This window comes from Salvia miltiorrhiza, chromosome 6 (genome assembly GCF_028751815.1).
Source record: "Salvia miltiorrhiza cultivar Shanhuang (shh) chromosome 6, IMPLAD_Smil_shh, whole genome shotgun sequence".
Taxonomy (NCBI): Eukaryota; Viridiplantae; Streptophyta; class Magnoliopsida; order Lamiales; family Lamiaceae; genus Salvia; species Salvia miltiorrhiza.
In genome coordinates, this window is record NC_080392.1 from 40,862,010 (window position 1) to 40,881,720 (window position 19,711).

The 19,711-nt window shown below is 35.7% G+C and overlaps 3 protein-coding genes across 9 annotated transcripts; 2 read left to right on the forward strand and 1 right to left on the reverse strand.

Moving 5' to 3' along the window:
• Nucleotides 1-174: 174 nt before the first annotated feature.
• LOC130990924 (uncharacterized) lies at nt 175-4,421 on the reverse strand. The gene is made up of 2 exons (XM_057915149.1): nt 4,366-4,421; nt 175-1,000 (listed from the first exon to the last, which is right to left on the reverse strand). Exons 1-2 carry the CDS (start codon nt 4,419-4,421, stop codon nt 175-177), a joined length of 882 nt encoding a protein of 293 aa, XP_057771132.1.
• A 777-nt stretch (nt 4,422-5,198) lies between these two features.
• LOC130989561 (uncharacterized) lies at nt 5,199-7,326 on the forward strand. Its single transcript, XM_057913530.1, has 3 exons — nt 5,199-6,499; nt 6,589-6,707; nt 6,786-7,326. Exons 1-3 carry the CDS (start codon nt 5,971-5,973, stop codon nt 7,083-7,085), a joined length of 948 nt encoding a protein of 315 aa, XP_057769513.1. The 5' UTR covers nt 5,199-5,970; the 3' UTR covers nt 7,086-7,326.
• A 3,327-nt stretch (nt 7,327-10,653) lies between these two features.
• On the forward strand, nt 10,654-19,499 carry LOC130989562 (KH domain-containing protein HEN4). 7 transcript variants are annotated; one of them, XR_009090684.1, is made up of 10 exons: nt 10,657-10,848; nt 11,677-12,253; nt 12,700-13,128; nt 13,208-13,465; nt 13,794-14,063; nt 14,173-14,240; nt 15,487-15,646; nt 15,739-15,824; nt 19,084-19,176; nt 19,258-19,499. XR_009090684.1 is itself a non-coding variant. In XM_057913533.1 (8 exons), the coding sequence occupies exons 2-7, from the start codon at nt 11,678-11,680 to the stop codon at nt 14,630-14,632; spliced, it is 1,650 nt and encodes a 549-aa protein (XP_057769516.1). In that variant the 5' UTR covers nt 10,654-10,848; nt 11,677; the 3' UTR covers nt 14,633-14,651; nt 14,843-15,192. The 7 variants fall into 7 exon arrangements, 2 of the variants coding, with proteins under 2 accessions (XP_057769516.1, XP_057769514.1); XR_009090686.1 differs by having other exon boundaries at nt 19,084-19,143; XR_009090685.1 differs by having other exon boundaries at nt 19,084-19,499.
• The last annotated feature ends 212 nt before the right edge of the window (nt 19,500-19,711 follow it).

A 19,711-nucleotide genomic window follows, 5' to 3' on the forward strand; every position in this document is an offset into this window, starting at 1 on the left:
TATTAATTAGGCTCGCGAGCCTAACGAGTCGAGTATCACGAAACTCGAACTCGGGCTCGGTACCAACTCGAGTAGCTCGAGCTCGAGCTCGACTCGACTAACATCGAGTCGATTTCGAGTAATCTTCGAGCCGATCCCGAGTAGCTCGCGAGCTAGCTCGACTCACTTACACCCCTAGGTGTCGACAACATAGGATAAATCCGTATCTCTTTTAGAAAGACGCCAGAACAAAGATTGACAATCCGTCTCAAGGATAACACTTGAAATACCACGCTCCTTGCACAATAAAAGACCTTCCAACACAGCTATTGCTTCCCCTTCCAAAGCAGAAAAAACACCCTGTCTATAACCATAACGGCAACCCTCCATCTCACCGTCTCCATTAGAGATAGCAACCCCAAACCCCATCCCTGCAACTCCATCCAAAGCAGCATCGCAAGAGATCTTGAGCTGCAAAACTTGGTTGCACAACAAAGTCACAGGTTTAGCAGCAGCCCACCCCAAACACACCCTCCTAGTCCAAATAGCACGCTGCGCCACCCCAACACACTCCTCATGAGATAAAACCTTCCCTTGAAAAACCAGCAAATTTCGAGCGTACCACAAAGACCACAGCAGAGAAGCAAAAGATTGGTGAACTTCCTTTTGAGGATTCTGTCGGATTCTTTCAAACCAGTCCTCCAAAGAAATCAACCCATCCGGCGGAAGTGGCTGGATTCTAAGGACCAAGCTTTCCCAGAAAAAAGAGACCCACGGGCAGTCTCTAAGAGCATGCTCTACAGTTTCCTCAAAGGCTCCACATCTACGACAAATCGGATCAATGTCAATAGAACGTACCACCAGAGTTTGGGATGATGGGAGAGCTCCCGAGAGACATTTCCACAAAAAAAGCTTAACCTTTGGGACTACCTCAAGACCCCAAATCCAATTCCACAGTGGATTCACCAACCGAGAGGAAGAAGCCTCGTTGCGTTGCCGTAAAGAGCAAGCAAGTAAGTACCTAGATTTCACCGTAAAAGAGCCAAACTTTCCATACTATTCTTAAGCGCACCCTCAGTAAAATAGTTACGTGTATTGATATCATATAACATGGTTATTACTTATTGCAAATAAATAGGATTATCTTAAGCGCACCCCTCATTAATCATTATAAATTTATTGAGTTCAATAGATTATTCTGCCCATGTGAGCATTAATGAAACTAAAAAAATTATTTGATCACTTCAAAAAAAAAAAAAAACAACAACAACATATATGTCGATAGTTGGTAACTCACAGTCATATCATTTTTAAAATTATCTACTATCGATATTTATAATAAGGGTTAATTGGCTGTAAATCCAAACATTATAGTTAAAATATGGTTTTTCCCATACTCTATAAAATTAGTGTCAAAATACATAAACTTTCATTATTTTTGGAATTTCCCCCGAATTTAAATTCCGCCAAATCAAATCTGACTTGGCACCGGAAATTTAATATGTGGCATAGACTTTAATATTTGACTGATGATATGGAATTATAGGGCTATTCATCAAATTATATTTTATCTTCTCTCAGTACTTCACTCTATATTCTCTCTTCTCACTTTACGCAGAAGAAAAAAAAGAATAGAAAATCTGCAGAAATCAAAGTCGGTCCCCCATTCATCTCCAACTTGTCTTTACTTCTGGTGAAGACAGAGACAAAACAAAAATTGAAAGCAGTGCTCCACGATTTTGTTGGAGCAATGAGCAACATGTAGGCCCTATTTACTTGCTTATTATATGTTAATACGATGATAAAGAGTTTAATGCCAGTAGTTCTTCTCTTATACGTGGGCAAAAAAATCATTGCTTGATCTTTTCTATTTCTGCTTATTTTTCTAAATCAAGTTTTTATTTTTTTAGAGATTGAGGGGATGGGCTTCATTATCTTTCTCGAATACTCTGTTTCTTTATATTTTTGTAAAAGCTAATGGTTGAGAAGCTATTTAGTTGATGTTTCTTGATATGAAGCTATTTAGTTTATGATTTTATTTGCTTCCTTTGTCAAATTCGTGTATGAAGCTATCTAGTTTTTGATTTTATTGGTCGATTCTCTCTTTCTTTTTCTCTGAAACTTCCTATTTGTGTTTAAAGTTGGAGTTGAACTATTTCATGTTGGAATATTTAGTGGTGTATATGTATATATTACTGATCCACTGCTTGTTATTGCAATGCAGTCAATTACCTGCTGCACGAGAAAGATCTTGATCGTCGTCTACAACTTTGGTTGTTCCACAGAAGCTATATGCTAGATACTACAGCTCACTAACTCTTGCCATTGATAATTATTAGCTTACCTTTGTATACACATTGTTTTGCTATATTAAACTTTTGCATCTGGACTTGACCGTATGTAATGTTTGTTTATGTTGTCTTCCACCAAGATTCTCAAAGTTCCTACCATTTTTTATATGCATGTGCTTTACGTACAACTATTAATTCTTCTACTGGAATGCATATTTTGTTTGCATAAAGAATAAGCTAATTATGAAATTTGTCCTATATATGCAGTTGCTTTTAAGAGGGCTAAATCAACAATTCTTTCTTGTGTATCTTTAGTGTACAGAGTGAAGCCTAGGTTTAATTCCAACTTTTAAAAAAAAATACACAATAAGAGGACCAAAATATTGTGCCAAATTTCTGGCATGTACCACCTCAATTTCCAAGTTTCGGGTTCTTCTAAAGTTTTGAACCCGTGTATGACGTCAATCAGCCCTATAATTCCATGTCATCAATCAAATATTAAAGTCTGTGCCACATATTAAATTTCATTTTCCACGTCAGATTTGATTTGGCCGGAATTTAAATTCGGGGGAAATTCCAAAAATGATGAAAGTTCATGTATTTTGACACTAATTTTATAGAGTATGGGAAAAACCAGATTTTGACTAATGTGTATGGATTTAAAACCAATTAACCCTTATAATAATGATAGACTTTATTCCTAAAAAACACGCGTAAAATATTTTTTAATTAAATGATAATTATTGCTTGTATTTAAAAAATACTGATTAAGCAAATAATGCATTACTAGGCATTTTCCTTGGAGTTGATCGACTCCAAGCCATTAGTGAAAAAGGTAGTAGATGAAGAAATTATGGAAATAAATGAAATGAAACTAAAAATATGAATGAAATTAGTGTCAGTTCATTACCGTACGAATACGGGATATCTACACCGCAAAAAGGTGAGAAAATAATCGCACGCAGACGATATCAATATTCACTATAAATACAAATTTATATAATTAATTTAACAAATACAAAATTACGTACAACTTTAATATTTGTACATCAAATGTATTTGTATGGGATGCTATCTCTATTTGATCCTCTGATTCTTCTTTTTAAGTTGATTATTGAGATTTGTTGGAGAAATATGTCTCCAATCTTCTTGGACATGGTCTTTGAGCTTTATGATGTTGATGTGGAGGACCTTCGCCTTACTTCTGAAATAAACGTTGGGTTTGACTTGAGGGTTTGTGCTTTGAAACGTTGGGTTTGACTTGAGGCTTTGAGCTTTGAAACGTTGATGCAGATGGTCTGTGCCTTATTTATGAATCGAACGTTGGGCTTGATTTGAACTTTGGGTTGCTTTCACGAAGAATGCCTTGAATCTTGAGCTTTGTGCTTTATAACATTGATGCAGAGGGCCTTCGTCTTATTTCTGGATCGAACATTGGGCTTGACTTGAGCTTTGGGCTGCTTCCACGAAGAACGCCTTTAACCTCGATGAGACACCTTGAATATTGGAGAGAAGTTCATTGTAGAGAATTCTCCTTCAATACTTGAGTTCTTGAATTATGATTTGGTGTGTTTAGGACTGATATGGAGACCCATATTTATAGTTGTAGAAAAAGTCAAACTTTGGGCCCGAGCTTGCATGATTGTAGGCCTAGGACTAACGTATGTGACGTGGCATGATTTTTTTGGCTTTGAAAATTGATATATATCAATATTAAGATTTGATTTGTTGACAAAGAAATTGATCTCAATCTTTGAAATATAGTAATATCTTTATCAATAATATATCATATTTAATCTTGGATTTCATTATATTCTCAAACTAAATAAAATATAAAATCAATAAATATTTATGGAAATCGTGTGCCTACACTCACACTTGGTTTAAAAAAGCGCGCTTAAGCGCAAAAAAGCGCACGCTTTTGGTGAAGCGCAGGTTTGGGCTTTTTTCTGGGCGAAGCGCGCTCACCTACAAGAAGCGCGGGCTTTTAGTATGTTAGGGTTAGGTTTTTAAATTTTAAAAAAACTAGGTTTTATTTCATTAAAACAAAAGCTTGCCTCCAGCCGTCTTCTCCCATCCCTCTCGCGACCTTAACCTCTTCTGCCCACCATCCGGCGCCGCCTCCAGCTGTCCGCCGCCGCCGCCGGTCATCGTCCAAAGGTAAAGTTTCCAGTTTTCCTTCATTTTTTTGTTCGGTTTTTTCAAGTTTGTTTTTACTGTCAGTTTTTTTTTGGTTTTTGGGTCATTGTTTAAAGTTTTCGATTTTTCCTTTTGTTGTTCAGTTTGTTAATTTCATTTTTGGGTAGCTGAATTTTTTAAAATGAATATTCATTGTCCAGTTTTCTGTTTTTTTAAAATAAATTTTGATTTTTTTTTATTTTTTTTCAGTTTTTTAATGACTTCAAATAGTTCACAAGTAGCATCATCAACGGATGGAGATGATCTAGCTAAAAGATATGGGACGCCCAATTCTTTGAATAAAAGTAATTGGACGTGTAATTTTTGTTCTAAAAGTACGAATGGAGGAGCGTATAGAATGAAACAACATTTAGTTGGAGGTTTTAGGAGTGCTAAAAAATGTCCTAAGGCTCCCGAGCATGTAAGAGAGGAAGTTAGGACTTATATGATTAACAAAGCAACTTGTAAGGTGACTAATAGTTTTCAAAGATTGGAGCCTCAAGGTGAGGAAGAAGAGGAAGAGATGGAAGTATTGGGTAGCTCGTCACACACCGTCACGAGTAAAGTAGCACCGGCTCCTAAGAGGATAAAGGGTCCTTTAGATGTGTTACTTGCCCCTAAGAAACCTAACCCTCAATCTCAAGAAATATTGAAGGGTAGGAAAGAAAGAAAGGGGATTTTTGGTGCTTGTGGCAAAGTTTGTAGGGAAAAAGCTTGTGAAGCAATTTGCAAGGTACTATTATGATAATGCAATTCCATTCCATTCGGCTACTAGTGATAGCTTTAAAACTATGGTTGAAGCAATTGGACAATATGGTCCGGGATTGGTTCCACCGAGTATGTATGAGCTAAGAGTTCATTTTCTTAAGAAGGAAGTGGATGAGGTGGACACCAAAATATTGGAGTTCAAGAAAGAATGGGCAATAAAGGGTTGTTCTATTTTATCCGATGGATGGCGTGATTCGGTGGTGCAAAAAGATATTGTCAACTTTCTTGTCAACTCTCCAAGAGGCTCCGTGTTCATCAAATCGGTGGAAGTTTCCGAAGTTGTGAAAGATGCACAAACGTTGTTTAAAATGCTTGATGCCATTGTTGAGGAAGTTGGAGAGGAAAATGTTGTGCAAGTGGTGACGGATAATGCTTCTAACTATGTTAAAGCGGGTAAGTAGTTTAAATCATCTTTAATTTAAACTTTCAATTTATGTTTTCTTAATGATTAAAGCTTAATCTTTTTGAATATGGAAATTTCTTATGCTCGAAAGACCACATCTCTATTGGACTCCATGTGCCGCACATTGTGTGGACTTGATGTTGGAGGATATTGGAAAGCTTCCAATGATTAAGAATGCTATCAAGAAGGCAATCTACATGAATGGTTATATATATAACCATGTCGCCGTTGTGAACATGATGAGGAGATTCACCAATCAAAGGAATTTGCATCGACCGGCGGTCACAAGATTTGCAACTTCCTTTATCACTCTTGCACAATATCACAAGCAAAAAAAACAATTTGAGGAAAATGGTTACTTCGGAAGAGTGGATTGCTTCAAAGTGGCAAAAGGATGCGGGAGGGAGGAAGATGACATCTATTATTTTGCAAGACACATTTTGGAGGAATGTGTTGTATGCTCTTAAGTTGGTAGGTCCTCTTGTGAAAGTACTTCGGATGGTTGATGGGGATAAAAAACCGGCAATGGGGTACATTTATGAAGCTATGGATAGAGCTAAAAAGGCTATTGCTAAGAGTTTTGGTCACAAAGAGGAGCGTTACAAAGAAGCTTTTGAGATAATTGATAAAAGATGGGATTGCCAACTTCATCGCCCTTTACATGCGGCCAGATACTTTCTAAATCCGGAAATCTATTATGATAATCCGGAGGGAGTGAGTTGTCAAGAGGTTGAGAAAGGCTTGTATGAAAGCATTCAAAGGTTGGTTCGCGATGAAGCAACCCAAGACAAGATCATGGTTGAGTTAGATGCCTACAAAAATGCAACGGGTCTATTTGGCAATGCAATGGCGATTAGACATAGAAAGATGAAATCACCGGGTAATATTTCATATTTGAAATTTCTAATTGATTTAAAATTAATTTATATCCCATATTCTAACAACAATTTATTTTTAAAATGTCTATAGCGGATTGGTGGTCTTGTTATGGATCTTCAAGTCCCAACCTCAAATCTTTTGCGATAAAAGTTCTTAGCCTCACTTGTAGTGCTACCGGATGTGAGAGAAATTGGAGTGTCTTTCAACATGTAAGTTATTATAATATTTTACTTTTGCTAGAATACATAAATTATAATTTTAATCTATTATTTTTAATATTTTTATAGCTTCATACCAAGAAGAGAAACCGATTGGCACAAGACCGGCTCAATCACTTGGTTTATGTGAAGTATAATCGCACTTTGGAAAGGCGATACAAAAGGAAAGACACAATAGATCCTATTTTATTAGAAGAGATTGATGATAGCAATGAATGGTTGCTTGGACATATGGATGAGGACTCTTCTAATGAAGATAATGATCTTGTGTTTGGAGATGATAATTTGACATGGAGTGCCGTTAGCAAGGCTTCGGGAGCTAATGATCCTATTTATAGCACTAGACATGCATCTAGAGTTGATAAATGAAAGGGTGTAGTTGCTTCGGGTTCGAGAAGACTCTTAGATGAGGATGAGGATGAGGTTGGGGAGGAGATGGAAGAGGACATTGGTGAAGACAAAGATGATGAAGGAGATGGGGATGATGCACTTAATGATGATGATTTTTGATTAGTTGCTTGAGATTTGATTGAACTTTTAGACTTGCGTACTTTAAACTTAAGTATTTGTGTGTTTTATTTTTTAAATTAAGTATTTGTGTGTTTAAGTATTTGTGTTTTTTGCTATAAAATATATTGTAGGTAAATATATTAGAATTTTTTAGGTTTTAGCGCGTTTCGCCTACGAAAAGCCCGCGCTTTAAGCCCCGGGACAGTTTGCGCTTCAGTGCGCTTCACGCTTTTTTAAACCAAGCACTCACACAAAGGTATATAGACTGGACCAATACCCACATAAAGGTGGGAAAATTACACCGCACACATGCGAGATTGGACCCAAGATCTCACATAAAGAGAGTTTTTTGGTGCCTCAACTATGCCACTTTGAGTTAGGATGTCAATTCTTAATAGAGAATCACTCTACACTGTAATTTATAAATATAGATTTCAAAAATAATTTAATACTCCATAGTCTTATTTATATTGGCACAATTTTTTGGGCACAAGATTAAGAATGAGATAAAGTGTGTGATATGTTTAACTGTGATGCCTTTTACTATATTTCATATTAACACCATGTTTGATAGTATGATGTATTAATATTATATAAAGTTAATAATAGTTATAATCAAGATTTGTATTACGTATACCACCTCCGTAGGTGGTATACAGAATCTCTCAAATTAGTATAATGTTTTCGAGCTTTTAATTTATAAGGGGACGTGTGTTTCGTATAATTTCTAACCAATCAAGATATTGGAATGTCATAAGTATATTATACATCCTAATCACTTGTACCAAACGAGACTTTAGAGTATAAAGTAAATAAGGACCATTTGTAAGGATAACATGACAAGATTACACAATTTATTGTTGAATGAAATATGTACAGAATTCTCTCTTTAAATGCTTCATTCCCCCCCCCCCCCCTTATTTTATACAAAAGAGAATTTCCCATTTCTCATTTCTTCTTTTCCATCCAAATAGGGATAATATTATCCTCAATTTCTGGTTGATAAATATTATCCTTATTGAAATGCAAAAAAGGAATGAAAATTTATGAATTTTTTTTTGTATAAAATGATGGGGGAAAATGATGAGATTTAAAAGGAATTCTTTTTGTTTTCCTTCTTTTTTCTATAATAAATTTATCGATCGAAGAGAACACACCGTAAAGGAAAATTAAATTTATACGCATAGGGACAAAAAAATAGAAATATTTCAGACCCCTTTATACTATATAAGTTGGCATGTTATTTTAAGTTAATTGTAAAATACTCCCTCCGTCACAGTTAGCTTGATCATTTTCTTTTTTGTACGAGTTTTAAGGAGTTAGTGTTTATTGTGTTAAGTGTGGTAAGTGAAAAAATGAAAATGTGAATAAAGGGAAAACTTTTGGCATATAAAAAAAATAAGAGTCACTCTCCCGTGCAACTAGTTTCTGAATGATACTACTTCAACATACAAATGACACTTGGAGATTTTCAAGTATCATTTGTATGTTGAAGTAGTGTCATTTGTAAATGTTCAAGTGTCATTTCTCGAATGAAGTAGTGTCATTTTGGAAACCAATTGCACGGTGCAACTGGTTGCACATGAGTATTTGTGTAAAAAAAATGTTCAAGTTTGTTGGAACAACCCGAAAAGAAATACTGATCAAATTAGTTGGGATAGAGAAAATATATCACAAATCTATATTAATTTTATAAATTTGACTTCAATCTCTAACATTTGAAAATATATACCAATTTTTTACTACTCCCTCAGTTAACAAAAATTAGTCCTTTTTTGCCATTTTGGAATGTTCACAAAAATTAGTCTCTTTTTATTTTTGGAAACTATGTATCACATAGTGGACCATATTCTCCACTCACAATACAATTAATTATCATTATAAATACTACTTTTTAAGTGGGATCATTTCTTCACTCACAATACAATAATCATTTTTATTAAAATTCGTATCGTTCACCTTTAGGACTATTTTTGATAGACGGATGAAGTATAATTTTTGCAGTTAGGGTGAAAAGATGACATGGACATCAGTGCTGCGTTGAGTGAAAAGATATGCAAATTTCAACCTATACTAAATGATACTATCGTTTAGTGTGTACTAAAGCACTAATAAGATTTAAGTATATACTTCAATTTTGTGTTTAATTGCACACCAAATAATACTCTCTCCGTCGATCAAATGAATACATAGATAGAGGTGACACGAATTTTAAGAAATTGATTAAATGTGCTTGAGTGAAATAAGAATCACACTTGTGCGGGGACAGCGGGGTACACATATGAAAAAAGAAAATGTGTACTTATTTGATGGACATATAAAAAAAAATATGAGTATTTATATGGTGGATGGATGAAGTATTATTACTACTATTATTTATGATTTTTTTAGTCACCGATACATTTATGTCGTGTTTAGTTAATGCGAGCTTCCGCATCATCCTTTTTTAATAGGGTTTATTGCATATAATATCACGAACTTTGTCCGAAATCTATTTTACTCACGATTTTTAAAAATTTCATTTTTTTTATCAAATACTTTAACATTTGTTCAATTTCTCCACAATTTTTTTTTGCGATGACCGGAAAAATGACATAGTAGTGACGTGGATTTAATTTTACACGTAACATTGACATGGAATATATATGAATTTTAAATTACATATATAACATTAAATCATAATAGAAAGCCCTAAATTCTTTTAATTTCTCATTTTTATCGGACAAAAGAAAATCAAAGATTGCTTTTGGCACTAGAAAAAAACGATTGCTTTCCTTTCCACCACCTTTGTCGAAGGGTTCATCTCCAGACCAGTGTGGAAGTCTTCGTGTCGAGGTCTTCCAAACCAGTGGCGCCAATTGCTCGCTGATTGCTAGCGTCGATTGCTTCGTGTTTCCAGTCTTCCAAACCAGTGCACCGATTGTTGGTGTCGGTGCTTCGCCCATTGGTGGCGCTGATTGCCAAAACGAGGGTTTTAATGTTTAAACTGAAACGCATCGCTTAATTTATCGAAATGACGTGTACCGGCGAGCCACATCAGCGCCACGTCGATTTCGATTTGAGGGTAAAAAAAACGTGGGAAAATTGAACAAATGTCAAAGTATTTGATAAAAAATAAAATTTTTAAAGATCGTGGGAAAAATGAATTTCGAGCAAAATTCGTAATATTATATGCAATTAACCCTTTTTAATACTTGAAAAATTGTTGACATTTCAATTGCAAAAATTATAAAGGTTTAATATTTATTTACAATTTTTGAAAGTGTAATCGAAGTTGCAAAATAAATATACAATTGTGATATATTTTGCAATTAATTCATTTATTTTTGTAAAAACTCATCATAGATATAAGAATTATTATTAGAAAGTAGTTCGACAAAATTTTGGATTCCATAATTAGCATTGAAAAATAGGAATCCTATATTCCTATTTTAGAAATGCAAACACAAAATTGCAGAATCAAAACGAATACTAGTATTATCGTTGGCAGAGTATAAGAAGTCTGCAGGGTCCGAACCCTAGATATTTTACTTTTGCTTGCACGTACCGACCCTGCTGTCACTTATCTGCAATTTCTCTCTCTCTCTCTCTCAAATTATACTCTCACGAATTCTGTTTGAAGGTAAAGTTCTCAAACTGGTTGTTCCTATTCATCAAGTATTCTCTGTTAATTTCGTGATAATTTACGGATATGAGAAGAGATGTCGTAGATCTAATTTTATTTTCTGAGGTGTTTGATTCTTCGATTCTTTTATGTTAATTTGTGATTGATTGGTTGCGAGGTGACTGAGCTCTGGCACTTAATATCCTGGATCTTGTTACCCTTAATTATTCCCGTGCTTTTCAGCTCACGGCTAACACGACATATCGTTTAATTAAAATCAAGATTCTGGTGACTATGAGCTTTTGGTATGATTTAATTTACATTGGTCTGTCCATCTGACTGGTGGTGGCAGTGTTTGTTTTACTCGTGAAACAACAGATTTTGAAGCTGCTCCAGTGTTGTTTGGTAAATAATGATATATAGACAAAGTTTGATTTCTTATGTATGTGTGCTTTTTTTTTTTTTAGTTTGTAGTTTTCAGATTCGAAGAAGGTGTTGACTTGGTTTTGATTAACCAAAAATTGTGAATTGGTGGTTTTGCAAAATATACCTGATTTATTGAGTCGGTTGGAATTGTTTTCATTCAGCGGTAATTGGGTCAAATGGATTACCATTTTTGCATAATTTAGTTAGTTTTCGTGAATCACTGTATTTTAGCAATTATAGTCTTTATTGAGAGTAAGAGCATTCTTGTAATTCTAAATGTGATTGCCATTTCAAGGGGGCATCCATGAGAGGTTGAAGTTTGCACAATAGTTAATGTCACCCTTTCCAAACGTTGTCATCTTTATATTTATCCAGTAAATGGATGTTATGTTTGTTAACTTCCATCTGATGTTGTTTCAGAATGGCTGGTCACAGGAGTAATTATGGCAAGCGGCCACATTCTCAGTCTGACTACTCTGAAAGCGGGGGAAATAAAAGAAGAAATTCTGGAAGTGATAAAGACCCTTTCTCTATTGGACCAGATGATACGGTGTATCGCTATTTGTGCCCTGGAAAGAAGATTGGAAGTATCATTGGAAGGGGTGGGGAGATTGTCAAGCAACTGAGGTTAGATACAAAATCCAAAATCCGAATTGGTGAATCTGTGCCCGGAAGTGAAGAACGTGTTGTTACTATATACAGTCCTAGTGAGGAAACCAATGATTTGGAAGGCGGAGATGGCTGTGTATGTCCTGCTCAAGATGCTCTTTTTAAGGTGCATGATAGAATTGTTGCCGATGATTCTGCTGCAGAGGATTCGGACGAAGCCCCCCATGTAACCGTCCGACTTCTAGTGCCATCTGATCAGATTGGGTGTATTATTGGAAAGGGTGGGCAGATAGTTCAAAACATTCGTAGTGAAACTGGGGCACAGGTTCGCATTGTAAAGGATGACCATTTGCCAACATGTGCTTTGAGTTCAGATGAACTTGTGCAGGTATCTTGCGCCTGTGTACCTTTCCTGTCTTGTTGTAAAACCAGTCTGTAGCTCTGTATTTCGCTTTCACTTAGTTGTAGCATTTCTTATATTCAAAATTCACTCTAAGTTAAAGTGCCTTGCTTATCGAACCCTTTTTCTATTTATCTGTCCTTGAGATGGAGAACTGATAATTGCGCAAACTTCTACCTCTCATGGATGCCCCTTCAACTGATAATTATCGAACCCTTTTTCTTTTTTATCAAACCCTTTTTCATTTTATGATATTTTTTTTGTTAAAAGCATCTGATAGCTGAAATGGTTTATGGTTACACTTTGGACTTATGCGTCATTCTTTTCCTGAAAATTAGTTGCTTTTATTTTTGTATGTGAATATACTGAATATGTTCATTTGACCGTCTCCATGCTGATTTAATTTTTTTCTCTTTCTGTTGCTTGTTCGTCAGATATCTGGTGATGCTTCTGTGGTGAAGAAAGCTCTTTATCAGATTGCATCTCGGCTTCATGACAACCCCTCCCGATCTCAGCATCTGCTCTCTTCAGCTATTCCTAATGTCTACCCTTCTAATAGTTCAGTTTTGGGGGCTTCAGCTGGTGCTCCAATTATGGGATTAGCACCACTAATGGGGCACTATGGTGGATACAAGGGTGAGAGTGCAGACTGGCCTCGGTCTATGTATTCAGCTCCAAGGACTGAATCATCATCAAAAGAATTCTCACTTCGTTTGGTTTGTCCAACTGCTAATATTGGAGGTGTCATTGGCAAGGGTGGTATGATAATTAATCAAATAAGGCAAGATTCTGGGGCAGGTATCAAAGTTGATAGCTCAGCCTCTGAGGGAGATGAATGTGTGATAGCCATAACTGCGAAAGAGGTAAAACAAAAAATAAAAGATACTAGATTGAGTTCTGTTGTTATCATCATACTAAAAAATTCCATGTATCTTTTATTAGGTTTTTGAAGATTCCTTCTCTCCAGCGATTGATGCAGCTTTGCGATTACAGCCCAGGTGCAGTGAGAAAGTTGAAAGAGACTCCGGTCTTGTTTCATTTACAACACGATTACTTGTTCCTACTTCTCGAATTGGATGTCTTATTGGGAAAGGAGGGTCCATAATATCAGAGATGAGGAAAGTCACCAAGGCCAATATTCGTATACTGTCAAAAGAAAATCTCCCTAAAGTTGCCTCTGAGGACGATGAGATGGTGCAGGTAAAGGCTTAGACTTAGTTTTAGCAGTTTGTCCATCTCATAATTTCCCATAAGTTGAAAATTCAGTTTCTGATTGGCATTTGGCTGGTCCTATGTGCTCTTCAGGCTGTTTGCAATTGCCTTTGGTGTGTCAAAACTGTTCATTTCTATTTAGGGTTTCTACTGGAACTGAAAGTGAATTGCATTTTAAGTTTCAATTTGCATCCCTGCATATATTGAAGAACTATAACAGAAGAAGATAGTCAAAGAAGGAAATCTAAATAGAGGGAATGCTTAAAGTTTGAGTCTGTAGTGAGCTAGCAAATTGATATTTCAAATTACTTCTCAGGTTTCTGGAGACCTTGATGTAGCCAAGGATGCTCTCATACAAGTAACTTCGCGCTTGAGGGCTAATCTGTTCGAAAAGGAGGGTGCTGTCTCGACATTTCTGCCTGTCCTCCCGTATCTTCCTATGTCAGCAGATGGTTCAGAAAGTTATAAATATGATAGTAGAGATTCAAAGAGCCGTGGGCGTGGGGGTTATTCTTACTCTGGTGGATATGGTGTTTCAGCGGATCTGCCACCTGTGGATGCCTATGGTGGTTACGGTGGTCTTCAGGTAAAATCTATGGTAATTGGATTCGTGTTAATAGAAGTCAGAGAAAGAAAATGCACCTTGATTTATATCTTGCTTCTTGCGGTTTGATAAAACTCTTGTCCATTTGCAGAGTGGTAATGCCAGCTCTCCCTATGGTGCTTATGGTGGGAGCTATTCATCTGGGCGTTCTGGTTCTGGGTATGATATCTTGTAGCTTGTCTTTTCCTTTGATTTATATCTGTGCTTCGTTAGGAACGTGTATCAGGTAGAGAAGAGTAATGCTTTTTCCCTGCAGTAATGCTTTTTCTAGATCTTCAACTCCTAGATGATTTTGCTAAGGTTGACCAATGGACCTATGCTTGACCAGGCACTTTATGTTTTCAATGAGCATCAAATCTGTTTAGTGTATTCTCTATAAAGATTAAAGGGTAGCTTATCAGCACTGGAGAAACCACTTGTCCTGTATATCTTGCACTGCAGTAGTACCTTAGATAAGGTATAAAAATCCCACTAGTCCCTGATTGCCTGCTTTATTTACCAGGGTGTCGGGGCGTAATCCTGCTTCACGTGGGAGGAACTATGACTACTAAAGGAAATTATCAAATACAGGTAGACCATGACATTGTTTTACGCATAATGTCTTCTATTCAATCCAGAGTTCCCGGCGAGTATGCTTCTGCTTATCTTGCCATTGCCAGCTAATACCAAGTCTTAACAATTTGCTGAATTTCCATACCTATGTCCTAGATGACTGATGGTATTGTTTTACCTTTGTTTCCTTTCCCTTCCCAACGTAACAGCTGAGATAACTGAAGCCCTGAAGTCAGCCTCTCGCCTAGTTTGATGAAGCCACTTGCCTAAACCAGAAGACCAGATGATACAGGGTTTGGAAAAACTGATGGCCCACCTTGATGCTCTTTCCTTTAGGAGGACCGATATCTGAAGACTTTACCCATTGAAAACGCCATCCCGATACCATAAATCACCAAGCTTTAATACGTAGTGCTCCCAAGAACCTGCTGCCTTTTGCCCATTTTACTACTACAACAGATGTATCAGATTTGACTTCATATTAGTTCTCAGCTGTATATTTATGTTATAATGCCTTTGTTTTGTATGGAGTTGATATACTATGGATGTTTACTTCTCACTTTCTTGCACACTTTATTGGTACCTGGTATTTGCTTCAAAAAGTGGCATTTTGATGATGAAACTGACTTTATGAGCATTTTTTCAGACAATTCTCAGAGCTTTTCTCACTCAGATTCAAATATGTATGGTTTATTTACTTTAGCATCTTTATTTGTTTTTTGTGATTACACATCAACAGTGAATCTTTATGATAGTTCTGGTTTGGTCATCACTATTGTCAAGATGTTAATAGCAGAAGTTGTAAGTTTTGCTGTGACCTGAGGATTTCTGTTATAATGAAGGAAGTGAACAGGTCGAGAACCAGGTTTGTTGGAACTTGCGAGCATTTAGTTGATTCTCCGGCAGTCTTTTGGAAAAGCGTAGTTGTCGTTCGAATTTGGCTATTTAGAGTTACTATCAATGGTGTGCTTGTCGGACCAACAGTAGAAGAAAACCATCTATCTCGCTGACAGGTGCACATCATGCTACTTTTTGTTTTTCATGGCAATTCCTTGCTTTTAGGTTGATGAGATCCTGATACTTCAATATTATGTCTGCTATATAGGCTCACATATCGTGGATGGCTGTGATGACTACAGGCAATTCACCTAAAATATTGCCAGTTGTCTTTCACAAGCCAATTGATACTAGGTATGGTTTCTGCTCTGCTGGTGATGCAAATCCATAATTCATGGCACTGTTATTCATCTGCATTTTGCATGTTTAAAAAAGTTGAGTAAATTTTCATGCATTGGGGGATTTATGTTATTGTGTTTTTGATACATCCAGCCATTCCTAGCTGTTGAGGTTTCCATCCATCCGTTTACATGAACACAAGTATAATACTCCCTCCGTCCCCCAAATAACTTCCTATCTTTCCTTTTTGGGCCGTCCCCCTAATAACTTCCTATCCATTTTGGGACACTACTACCCCACCACTAATAAATAATAATATTCCATTTATTCTTACTTTTCACCTTTTCACCACTCTCAGTACTAATTATAACACTTTTTCACCACATTCAATACTAATTATAACACTTATTCATTACTTCTAATACACACTCAACAACTTTGTCTTAAAACCCGTGCCCCTCCCCCTAGGAAATTATTTGGAGGATGGAGGGAGTATTTGAGATGCTCTTACTAGTGCTCTTTAATTAACTGTGCATGGTTCATGAAGGTACAGATTATGCGATCCTTTTATCTTACCATTATGTGTTTATACCTGATATGTGTTTCTCATCTGAAGCCATATTTCCTTATAATCAATTTTTGAGGAAAGTAACAATTGTAACAGGTTTGACCGAACAAAAACTGTAGCTTTAACAAAATTTACTCATCTAGGTGAGAAGTTGAGAATCATTTTGGAATTTGATGCGTAAACATGTGGAATCCTGCTTATATATATAGAATTTGGTGCTAACAGGATATTTGCTACTGTATACGATAGCCCTATCTACAGAAGTTTTATTATTTTGTACTCCATCTTGCTTCAGTTAATAACTTAATACCCTGTATGACTTTAATTTAGAATTAATATTTCAGGTGTGAATTTTCATCTAGTAGTTAACACATATGTGTGTAGGTAGCCAGTTTTCCTTTTGTATAATGTTTAATCATGTTCAGAAGCATGTTTGAAGTTGCTTACATTGTTAGAAAAAAAATTGTTTTAGTTGGAGCGAGGAAATTTGTTATTTGTAGGCTTAAGTTTTTGCAGTCTTGAACAATTCCTAGTATATAAGCCAAGTGTGCCTCTATGAGATACTAGATGCGGGAATGCTTGCAACTGAAATTTATTTCCTAGACCAGTTTACCTATGAATCAGAGTGAGTTCGTTGGAGCTTACTCTCGAGCTCGTTTGTCTGATTAAGTTTGATTTAATTTGTTGTGCAAGTGCATGTAGTTAGTTGATGATGATGCATGTAGTTTATGAACATAAGGGGCAATTGAAATTTTGCCTACTTGTGGATTTTACATTATTGGAGTTGTTCAACCCCCTTTGCTAATTGCTATCGAATCGATGTTGAGCATTGGAGAAGAATCAACAATGTTGGGGGTATTATCGTCTTTTACATTTTATGCTTGGTATCCTTCTAGTCTTGTCTATGGTTGTGCTAAAAATATTACTAGCTTTTTTTTTTCTTCCTGCTTTTCTTTTAGAGAATAAAAATATCGATTAGTGAGATTAACGTCCCATACTCGATTATCAGTTATTTAATGTATTAGTCTAAATGTTTTATTTTATGCATTGTAAGGATAGTCGAATTGTCTGCACTGATTATACAAGTGTTGGAAATGATAAATTTAAATAAATACATTTTATATATACTTTGATTTACTAGCAAGACGCTGGATAAGTTTTATTTTCTCTCTTCTGATTGGATGCTTATCATTAATTACTTATGCCCAAAACGATCAAGAGCTCTGGGTTACATCATCTATTTATGTTTTTGAGATGTAAGATATAGTCTATTATTTCATTGAATTGAATATGTATTACAATGAATTAATCAATCTACTCTCAAATCAACAAGTAAGTTGGTATAAATTAGATCAAATAATCAAATAAATGAATGGGACTTTGGTCCTTAGTTTTGTTGCTTGGGATATACCTCTTCAATTATATCATCCTTTATGTCAATTCAATGAAACTAAATATTTCAATTTGTCGAATAATTTCGCTATTCTCCAAATCTGGAAAATCAAACGAGTCAAAAGTCGGTTTGCATCTCCAATGAGCAAATCACAATACACACTTACAACTACGATTACTAAACAACATTTTTTTAAAAAAAAAATTGAAAATCTTGGACCTTTGTGAAATGGACTATTCTTAGTTCCCTTTCCAATATTGAAGGTGACAATGACATAGACTAGCAGTGAGTTTTGCATGATCATATCAGCTGACCAGTCACACCTACATTTGATTAGAATTGAATTCGTTTCATGACAATTGCTAGACAGAGGAAATAAAGAGGTAGAGAGAGTAAATGAGTGCAGAAAAGCGAAACAGTGATGCAGGTAAAGAATCCTATCCTATCCTAATATTACATATAGTTATTCACAAACATGTAGAAACCTCATCACAACCAATATACAAATTAATGTAGTTATGGACCTATGGTGTAAAAGCTCATAGTCACCCTGCAAGCCTGACTCATCGCCACCAACTACACACACACACACACAGTCATTGAAAAAAAAATTGTACTCTTATTATATATTACCCTCTTAGTCCTAGTGGGCATTACCCAAGTGAGGGAGCTACCGTTCTGCAACAAAAGCTGCTGCTTTATTTATGATAAAAGCCTTCTTCATTTATTACTTGTGAAGTGAAAATATTTCCCTATATTTCCATTTGTGATTGCCACTGTTGAGATTGACTTCCCCTCCAATGGGCTTCTTTCTATCTCTACTGCATAGGCTTCCTTGTTCAGGCAATGCTTGCTTCACTTGCTCTGCCCCTTGGGAATGTTGTGTTTCTCCTTTGGGGTATAGAGAGAGAGAGAGAGGTGTGGTGGGATTGGTGGAGGTTTGTTTAATTTCATCTTAGTTCTTGCATGAGGTGATTAGGTTAGAAGATGTAGCCAAGGATGACTTGCCGGATGTAATTATATTACATTGTTTGGAACCGGCAAGTTATTTTTGGCTATGCCTATGCCTGGTTTGTCTCATGCTAGAATGTTGATGATTTGCATAAACTATGGAGCTGATATGACTAATTAAGTAATAATTAGGTATAAATGGCAAGTTTTTAGGCTTCTTCATTTGTCTTCATATGCTATTATCAACACCATCTTTGTATACTTATTATGTAGTGAGTGATTATTAAATGAAATTTGACTTTAATATTATTTCATGTCATGCCATATTACCTACCATGTGTCCCTCACTCTCTTATTTGCAGAACAACTCAACATTGGCTTCATCAGATCCACCAAAGAAAAAAAAATCATGGTTGAGATGAGTATATATCCCTCCTTTCCCTTTTTTCGCTTTGGTAATTGATTTTGTTGTCGACTTTTTTGAGAAGTAGATTTTGATCTATATATATTTTTAATTAATGTGAAATTCTTTTTAGGGTGACGATTTGGTGGCCAATGGTAGAAGAAGGCATGCCATGTATGTTTTGGTGAGTTTGGAAGCAGAAATACGTTACTATTCTTATAACACTATTTTAAATGTATTTAATTAAGTTAAGAGTGCAATAAAGCTATCTAATACTGTACAAGATTCCTAATTTGAATATTTAACTATGGATTTTTTTCATACAACTTTTGCTTGTACTAAAAAAAATCTTCTAAAAAAAACTATTGAAGTATAGTACAATGCACATAGAATAAAGTGTGGTCAAAACAAGTAGATATTTATAACTTTCAATAGTGAAAAAACTCAAGTGAGTCTCCACTCAAGCCACAAAATTGAACATCAAAGTTTCTCTTTTGCAGAAGATATATCATTGCTAAGCTAGTCTCATTGGCATCATGTTGATTGTTTTTCTATTTATTTGGATATTTGATCTAAATTTATACTAG